Consider the following 10,562-nt stretch of genomic DNA (forward strand, 5'->3'; position numbering starts at 1 on the left):
GTAGTCGGCTCACTCGCGCATTCGCCCCACGCGGCGCACAGCGGCCACACAACGCGGTCAGTCGTGTGTTGACTGCACCGAAAGGAGCGATATCGTTTAATTAATATTATTATTGTACGCAGTATACCAAAACAGTTGTGTAGTTTTCAATCCGACTTGTGGAATTTTTTTCATTGAGTATTAACACTTTTCTTCCGGAGTCGCGATATTATCATACCTATTTACTATGCACAACACCAAAACGGTAATTGTCGCGCTCAGACCGACTTGAGAAGTAAATTGTCTACGTTATCAAACCATTTCGACACCTCGTCGTCGTATTCGTTCGAATGATGATAATACGATATTATTAATGATCGTCGTATATCGTAATAATTACATTATAATTTTTTTATTTTAAACAATTTTTTTTCACATTCAAATATTTAAAACAATACAATATATTATTAAAACTAATTCATCCATGGAAGCTATTAGCTTGTAACAATACTATTATCATACTTTCGTCGACGTGCCATAATGTTGAACGCGGGACAAGTTGTGCCGGGTGTGGATGATATCTAATAACAATATCTAAGTAGGTATATTATAATTGTATTATAGTAAAATAATAATTTATTAAATTTTATCGATATTATGCTCCTCGATTATTTCTAGTGATTATTATTATTGTAATTATTGTTATCATGATATAACGACACGCCATGGAAAGTTTTTTTTTTTTTTTTATTATTAATGTTTAAAACGGCGCAATGACACAATTTATAGACTCGTGTGGAACATAAGCTGCCAGTTTCCTCACCATCTTGATGACGTGAATTTGCTGTAAGAACTCATCAAAAGGAAATCGGTTCGACATACCAGCTTGGTTATGTATTGTTTAAAAACAATATTATAGTACTGTTGATTATATTTTCACATAAACGCTGGGGTTTCCGGTAAGCTTAAAATATATATCTTTATACTTACAAAATGTTTCATTTATATCAAGTTATAATTCAAAAATTTAAAGAAATACAATATTTTAATTCATCATTATTTAAAGTGTTTTATGTCGTAGAGATTTTTCATAAAATTTACGGGACACGCAACACTGGTTCACGCGATATCTGTGTTGAAATTTTTTTCACTACAATCCAATCATCTAAACATTAATATTCTTGGTAAATAATTAAAATCAATATTCGAAGTTTGTATTTTCTATACTATTCTTTCGTACACAACGGTTCAAATGCTATATTAAAAACTTTAAATTACATCAAACATTTATTTCTTTAATATGAAACATAAAAAAATCGATTACTTTGTTGAATCGTTAAACTGCTCACTTTCTGTAAATAGTAATAAATTGTCAACGATTTTTTTTTTCTTGGTTTACCAACTTTTTCACATTTTCAGACCATGATGCTGACAACGGAAACGGTTATGGGCGCATGAGAGACCTTTGTACAATTATTCACAATGAACATTCGTGGGGCGGCTGGTGGGGGTGGCAGCGGCGACGGTTCCGGTTCACCTTCCGATGCCGGATACTCGGCCGCCTTGGTAGACGTTGGCCGGAAAATGTTGGCAATGGATGGGCTGCGGCTGCGGCCGATCAGGACCACAGGACCGTCGCCGGTGGCGCACAACGGACGCTACTGGACGCCGGACCGACGCAGGGAGAACGCGGAAACGGTCAGGTACATCCGGTGTCTGGTGCAGACTTGTGAGGCCATCAAGCCGTGGACCGCGGCTGGTTACCAAACGTCTTCGACACCGCAGACCCGAACCAAGGTAACGATGGACCAGTTGCCGAGAATAATGCAAAAGGTAAGCGAGATAGGTGGCAGAGTAGGTAGTCTGTGTCGAGCAGTAAGTGCTCTTGTGTACTTACGTCACATTGAAAGTGACGATATTCCATACGTCATAAGTACTATGCTTAACTATGGTGAAGACGATATTATGGTCAGTAAAAATGTATTCATGCATTCAGAATTATTTAAAATCTGAGAAATGTATGTATGTTGTACATTAGAACATAAAAGTATGCTCGATTGAACGATGTTAATATAATTTATTAGATAATATTAAGTTTTTATACTAGACTGGTTAAATATGCAATTTTCATAAACCACGAACGTCCATATTAACAAGAGTAATAACTTATGTGGTGGCTATATTAAATTGAGCATAAACTGTAGCACAACTATGCAACTATTCCTATAATTTTTGTTGCACTGAATGAATGTACCTAAATATTTTATATGTAAAATACAACATAATCATAGTCATTGAACATGGTAGGTGTAATTGGAAGAGTTGTGAGTATTTAGCATCCAAAGTGTTGATTTTGGCGCGATCATAATTTATCGCATTTGTGATTACAAAAATGTAAGTGCATAATAAAGCCATTATTTAGTATGTATTTGTTGAACTTTGTGGGAAGTAAAATTTATCAACGTGTCAAGCACTGTCATCGTTTTCATAAATAATGTCATCACTGATGATGGTTATATTATATTTAGCCAAATATAGCATTAATGTATTACTTTTATTTGTATTTAACAGCGACATTCAAAAATGAAAAAGCACGTTTTTCTTAAAAGTTATAACTTACATTATACATTACTAATTACATCAATACGCTCAAAGTGAACAAAATCTATCATGAGCCATTGATAAATTAATAAAAACGAACAATATTTTATTTACCATATTAAGCATACCGCGTTGGTAATTGATTATTTGTATAGGCTTGACGCTTTGGCTTTAGGTGCTTGAATATAGAATGCATCGTATATGCACCGTAAAGGTATATTTATTAAAAAACTGAGATTCGTATGGGGTGATAATTTATTTTGAATATTCTTACACCGGAAACAAAAATAATAGCTGCTGCAGGTTTAACGACTCACGAAATCGTTTCTAAAAAGTTTGCCTAAAATCTATACTTTGGTCATGCAATGGTAAAAATAAGAAGCGTTTTTATTTACATTGCTATCGCATGCCGACCACATAGGTAAATTAAAACGTTTCAATGTCATGTACAAAGTATGATATATATTGTATAAACATGCGTCATAATATTATACAGGGTAATGCATTTTTCATTCTCCTTATACCAATGAGCGCATCGTAATATCTAATGAAATTATTAAAATATATAATAATATTCAAGTGTAGGTACATTAAATGTTAGTAGATATAATTATTAATTTCTTGTCCATATCTACGTGATCGATTAATTAGTTCTAAAAGTTTTTAAAAAAATATCATTTTATTGGTTTATGCCTATGGAAATCGTTCGAAAAAAAAGTTTGGGCCTTTTATTTTATTTTACTTTATGTATATTGATGGGTGATCTCTTTTTACAACTATGCAATTGATACAAATTACTATGGATTTAAAGGTCATACATAGGAGTGATAAGATACAATTTATTGTTATTCGTTGAAGAGAGAATGTTTTTTTTTTTTTTTGGGGGGGGGGGTTGGTCTGCATTGGCTGACTGAATTAATCCTACAGATTGTTTGATATGTAATTGGTGGAATTGGTGGAGCATTTATGAATGTGAAATGGAGCGTTTAGATGGATCGAGCGAGAAGGAACTCTAAAATGAAATTAAGACATTTAAGAGTGAATCGATTGTAAGAACCGCCTAAGAATTTGTAGTTGACATTAAGTCGGTGGTTTGGCCATGAAAGAAGATTAATTTTGTTGGCGATAGGTTACACATCAGTTCGGCATAAAGTATATTCAGTCAAAACCAACGAATCTCGAGAGTTTACGTTAGATTCTATACCTACGTATGGAATATTTTATTCATAATGTCCAATAAAATGCCGTGATAATTCGATAGGAATATAGGATATAATATCATTATGGTTCCCAGGCAGCGCTTTAAGCTGGTTTTACGCCTGAGCTTGAAATATTGTCGTTACTGAAAATTGAGACTATAAAAATGTATAATAATATAATATACAATGTTATATAGAAGCACGTACAAATTTCCGTGAGAAAATCGTTCACGAGAATCGTCGTAAATGGAAAATACGGGCGAACAAAAGAAATTCGGTAACGGTTTTATAACACGTTGAGAAATAATAAAAACACGGTAGCGGCGATAGGTAGGTAGAATGTAGATGCGTCATTAAAAGTGACTAGAAACAAAAAAAAATAAAATACATTGAAACGAAGCGTCGCGAGTGCAATAAATATTATTTCGAAATAACACACGATCGATTTGCGCATAAAAAATAAAATGTAAAAAACTATCTTGTATAAACAGCACACTAATAATAATAATAATAATACAAATACCGTTGTGTTACAAAGTAGTTTTTAGATAAGAAAAAACAACAAAAAATTAACACGTCGCGACTCCTTTGATATTGTTATGGCCCACGCGCGCGAGCTCGTGCAAGGCGTCGTGCAGTGCTTCGGGATCGCGTGCGCAAAAGGAAAGTATAATATTATAATATTATTAAAATATTTACGTGTTATATTATATTATGTTCATTATATATTTTTTTGTTATGATAGTCGACATTTTTCATTGGCCGTAAAACAAATGCGATTAATTCCGAATTCAAGGTCTCTCGACCACGTCGAGGAGCCATCTGTTTGTATAGCATAGGTACCTGAAGCATAATGTGCGCCGCGGATGCTCCCGTCTTTTTAGTGCGCACAAATAAATACCATAATGGTCATTGTCGTCGTACATTTTAGAGTTAATTAGTATTAGTAAACAGTCCAATGCGCAAACTATGTAAATATGTTAAAGGCGAAACGTGGAACTAAAAATGATTGAAATACATTAAAATACAAAGAAATGTTAATTTTTAATGACTTACTTATTAATTAAATGTAAAAAAAGAAACTCGTCAAAGACAATGCTCACAATTTACTAATGACGAAGAGTTCAACATTGAAGGCGACAAATCTACTCGATTAGAGAAATGCTAACTTTATACATATTACATAATATTAATATATTATTTATATGGTATATCTTTATCGATTGTTGTTTAACGCTAGCCTGGTTTTTGGATTTTCGTTTTAAACAATGGGTAAAAGACGTGTTTCTCGATCACATTTTCTGATAATAACAATATTATACTATGCATTAAATTGTATCTGTAGAATGTAGAACGTAGATGGACGACGATCATCGGCGGGCGTTAACCTAACCAGTAACTATGAAGACCTTACGACTTTTCGAGTGCTTTCCGATTTTTTATCAACCCCTCTGCGCGCTACACGATTACATTTTATAATATTATATTGTACTCTACTGCACCAAAGGCGATTAGGGTTTTTCGTTTTAGAATGGGCGTCCAGGCCGTCCAACCGACGATGAACGACTGGTCGGCATGGCGTGCCTCAATGTTATCGGCTTGACGTTCGTCCTTATCTATTTTCTGTATAATCTCCTTATCTTTAATATTATTATTCAGCTGTTACGGGGTGCTGGCGGTTCTGAGGTGAGGGTGGTGGCGCCACACCGTCTGCACATAAATCACGCGCGGCGTAAGGTCCCCGGTGATTAAAACTAGGTACCTACCTATGTGTATTTATATACATATATACTCAGAGTATTATTATCATCGTATAATATAATATAATTATTATTATTATTATTATTATCCTAATATATTATAAGCTCTGACCTTAAGGGCGCAGTAGTGTTCATGACCGAAAGCAATCACGGTAAACAAATGTGGATACCTTGGTATATACCTATAACATAAATTAACGCGTAAGATATACCTCCCCACGAATACCCTAATATCGGGGGGGGGGGGGCTGGCTAGGGCGGCTAGTGAGCGATCTCCGCCTGGTGAAAATTTGAGCTGCTTGAATAAATTTGGTCTGATAACTCATAAATATTTTATTATTGGCCCAAAATTGACCCGAATTTTCTGTTTCCCCGGGACCAATTTTTATTACTAGTCCCGCCCCTGGCCATCATTGGCAACCTTCTGCTCGATCGAATTTGTATTATTATTCTTATCACCAAAGCGTATGTACTTATATGGCTATATACTATTATACGGTGATGCGCACAAGTAAATGATTACCTACTTAATATGTAGGTGCATTACCCTACATTAATTGTTTTCATTTTGCGCAGGTACTCGGAAACAAGATCCGGAGCAACAGAGACCACAAGTTCGTAAACTACTGGACGCCCAGCGATTTCGTCAAAAACTGTTTGTTTTGGCACAACTTCTACAGGCACTTTCATAGGTCATCCGACTTGGTCTTGAGTCCACACGTAAGTCAAATGTGGGGGTAGGGGTCCGTCAACGAACCTATATAGAAACAATCAAAACACCAAAGATATCATATCATTATATCTTACGTAATGCTATTGTTTTGGCTAAAATACTTAATTTCGGTCTTCGATGATATGGTCATTAAAAAATTACAGTTTTAACGTTGATAACATAATAAATGTTCCAATTCAATCGCATTAACTTATTAATTGATTAGGTACCTACCAAACAAGTAAAATGTTAATTTTTACAAACAAATATTATAATAACGTGATTTTCTGACTGCGACACTCAGTCGGACACTAAAAGTATTTTTATTTAATTTTTTTCTTGATTGGTTTTATCCATTTCATATAGGATACTAATGTATAGCTATATATTTTGTTTGATTATTAGTTTTAATCAACAAAAATATTAATTGTTATTCGAGTTCAGTGTTACGTAAATACAGCAATTTGTCTCTAAACTAAAACGTTATTTTTGTGTTGAATCATAATTAAATATAATATAATAATAGCAATATTAAATTAACACGCATAAGAAAACAAAAACATGAAAACAAAATATTATATACCTACTTTATTAAATTAAAAATAATATAAGTATAATATTATTCAATCAAAATTTAGAACTAAATATGCAATTTAAATTGTTATCCATCTTGGCTTTATAATCGTGGTCGATGGTTTTATATTTAACTGTTATTATCATATTATTATTATTATATTATTTAAATGTAAGTGTGTTTTTAACTTCTGTCTCGTTTCGTGAAAATCCGTTTTGTTATAATTTAATTCGCTTAAATGTGGTTTAACTTCACACGCACATCGGTTTTCGACTTGGATACGCCCTACAGCGGGGAATCGAAATAAAAACTGAGTCCATACGACCGTTCAAAATATTTTTTTTTTTTTTTTTTAGAAGAAAATATACAATCTATATCATAGACATAATAAGTATATGTGCGATAGAGGAGAGAAACAAATAGGGTGATACTTAAGTTTGAGGAAAGAAGCCACCCACTGATGACACTTTCGAATTGTTCAAAATCATGAAACAGAATTTTTAGACGTTGAGCAAATTATATAATAACAATACTATAGAAATCACTGCGCTCATCTAGTAGTTAACACTCCACTGCAGAAAGACAATCGTTAGGACTTATGAACACTATAAGAATGGTTATTGCATGTCTTCTGTGTGGCCAAAAAAATAATATGCTCTGTGTTTTTCTTGTGACTGAACAATAATACACGATAAATTTTATCAAAGTATATACATTTAGGACGTCCCATATATACAGTGGTAGGCATTTTGAGACACTTTGATAGGAAATTGATGTCGATTGACGCATTACGTACGAATTCGAAATTTAGGATTATAAGATTATATTTATTGAGACTATAGTTTACATGTACATATTTTGTAACATAATTCATAGTAATTATTATGCTGTGACGTTCGAAAAATACTAAATATTTACATTGTAGAAACTTCTATATAATATCACTTTTTATACTATAGTTATGCGTAGAAGCGCAGAACTGGGCCAATCATTTGGCTCACACGGAGACGTTCGCTTATCAGAACAAAATCAATTACGGACAGAATCTGTTTTGCCGGAAACCGACGAACACCGAAATCGAAGGTAAACATCTTTGTCACAATAAGTCATTATAATATCATATAGTTTCGACCAAAGAGGAATAAATATTTTTTTTTTAACCATTTTTCTATATTAATTGAGCCGCAGGAAAGGACGTGGTCCGAGAATGGTATTCGTCTTCGAGAGTTTACAAGCCGAGAAAAAATCCCAAAATGTACTCGGCCAACATCAATTCGGGTAAATCACCACCGCGCTTCGTTGTGCGGTACCTATACCTAATTTGTTTTCTAACCACGAACGTATTAACAATTACTATAATTTAAGTGACAAAAAAAATTATTAATACCCCGATATGAAACCTCTGATGCTTTGCCCACTATTCGGAGGTGTCCGTTAGGGGAGGTTTCACTATATGTAATATAATAATATATATATATATATATCTAGGTCCTTTCACGCAGCTCGTGTGGTCGAACACAAAAGAGTTGGGCGTCGGAAAAGCGTGCAGCCGGTCTGGTCGGATAATCGTCGTGGCCAATTACCTGCCGAAAGGAAACGTCAACGGACAGTACGCCAACAACGTGCACATGAACCAATACTTTTTGCCGGCCAATAAGAAGAAATTAGAATTCATCACCAGACAGGGAGAATAGAGACGCCGAAACGACTTCGACGGACTATAAATTAATATTATGCTCAAAATACCGTTTAAATGTCACGAAAAAAATTATATCATGATATTATAAACATCGTCGACCATTTTGTTCGAATATATAATAACCACAATGTAATTATCGTTCCGTGAGTTTTTGCAGTAAATTGTTGCAACCGTTTTTTTTTTTTTTTTTATGATTATTTATGTTTATGACGTACGTCCAATCAATCGGAGGACCCGACACGGTATTACTTCATAATCGATTCCACACTAATCACAATATATTATAATACGACTGACCGATACGTATTGAGTATTATTATATTATTATTTAAGTTGTATAAAATACATGGGTAAACGACTGTTGTATTGTTAAGACTTAATTAATATTGTTGTAACAAAATATGTGGCTCTTAATAATTCGTTTTAAAAAATTTAATATAATATCATGCTACTCCTCGATCAAATAATATATTATTATACGTGACATTTTTTGAAAATTCCGTTTCTTGCACGTTAAAATTACATTTTGTTTATAGCTGGTCTGAACTAAGACACCTCCACATTCTTGTGGAACGTGTAAAATCAATAAATTGTAAGAAATTTTCGTATTTATTTTATGTTCTTGTAAAAATCTCAATAAAGACCAGACACGTCTTATGAATAACGAATTTCTGATCATATGTATGTTTATACACTGCAACTCTTATACATTAACTATGTTTAAATATTTATTTTAACAATATGCATTGTTATTATATATTTTTACGATTAAAATTATTTGATATAAAATTATTGAATCCGTATTATTAAAATATGTAATTATAAATTTTTAACAACATCACGATCTACTCAGCAATTATTTCTTAGCCTCGTAGCTGGCTCATACACTCCTAATATTCCATGGAAATGATTAAATTCTGTTTTTATCATGTATAAGCTAAATGATGAATGAAATATTATAATATTAACTATAGACTAAATTTAAATTGTTTTGATATTGTTCTGTATTATTCGTGAAATATGGTCATAATTTCGTCGGATGGGAACAGACAGAATATCTCAAAATGTAAAAGTAAATATATTGTGTTTATAAAAAATAGTCATATACTGAATAACTCACCTTGACGAGTAAATGAAATAGAGTTCTCGGTTGTATCTGATCTCTTTTCCTGTATAATTGTTTTTTAAATTATTATAAAATATATAACAAGGCGCATTATATAGGCAATATAGGTACATCAAAATATGGTATTAATTGTGGTGGACGATTATATTATTCTTTAATTAATATTCCATTTAACTTTAAAATCGTCATAAAATCGTCTTATTTGAACTAATGTAGTATGATTTTTTTATTTTCAATGATTTTGTAATGTTTTCTAAAATCCATAGATTTTGAAATAAATAATTCGTTATAATACATTTATTATAAGTAAGAAAAAACCACTTAGAAAAAAAATATGGTTATGATATCCATATCAATGAATCTGGAATCAGGGACAGCCTGTCCCACTGAGTTTCCAGAAAAATTCTGATGGATAGGTTAATTACCATATTGAGTCATGGTAATCAACAATCATGTATCATAAGACATTTATTTGTATGAGTATAATATGTATATTCAGTATTCGTTTTAGAAATTTTAATTCTATAGGTTAAATTACTAATAATTTGAGCGGTAATCCTTCCTCAAAGCTGGCTAGTAGTTGTTATTCAAAATCTAATAACCGTAGAAATGTAGAATACTTGTAATTTTAACTAAATGTTAACTACCTATAATAACATTTTCTGGACACAATAAAATAAAAAAAATATTTTGACCGTATTTCCATGCTATTTATATATATTTAAAATAGTCAACATCTCGTTTTTGTTTGTACGTCAAAAACGTTAAACAAGGTCTTCACTAGTTTTACTTACATTCCAAAAATTTCAAAAATATAAAGAGTGATTTTTAATCATGCAAACCCCCATATTTTATCCTTTTAATACTACATTTTTTCAAATTTTGATTTTCATACTTACCTAAAATTCATAT

General features: G+C 32.4%; 1 protein-coding gene across 4 annotated transcripts; it reads left to right on the forward strand.

Moving 5' to 3' along the window:
- Positions 1-11: 11 nt before the first annotated feature.
- LOC100574589 (protein PRY1-like) lies at positions 12-8,699 on the forward strand. Of its 4 annotated transcripts, none has more exons than XM_029489373.1 (8): positions 12-577; positions 769-938; positions 1,046-1,163; positions 1,399-1,812; positions 6,116-6,259; positions 7,785-7,908; positions 8,014-8,131; positions 8,314-8,699. In XM_029489373.1, the coding sequence occupies exons 4-8, from the start codon at positions 1,462-1,464 to the stop codon at positions 8,480-8,482; spliced, it is 906 nt and encodes a 301-aa protein (XP_029345233.1). In that variant the 5' UTR covers positions 12-577; positions 769-938; positions 1,046-1,163; positions 1,399-1,461; the 3' UTR covers positions 8,483-8,699. The 4 variants fall into 4 exon arrangements, with proteins under 4 accessions (XP_029345233.1, XP_029345232.1, XP_016659271.1 ...); XM_029489372.1 differs by having other exon boundaries at positions 8,014-8,103; XM_016803782.2 differs by having other exon boundaries at positions 1,061-1,163; positions 8,014-8,103.
- The last annotated feature ends 1,863 nt before the right edge of the window (positions 8,700-10,562 follow it).

This window comes from Acyrthosiphon pisum, chromosome A2, assembly GCF_005508785.2.
Source record: "Acyrthosiphon pisum isolate AL4f chromosome A2, pea_aphid_22Mar2018_4r6ur, whole genome shotgun sequence".
Classification (NCBI taxonomy): Eukaryota; Metazoa; Arthropoda; class Insecta; order Hemiptera; family Aphididae; genus Acyrthosiphon; species Acyrthosiphon pisum.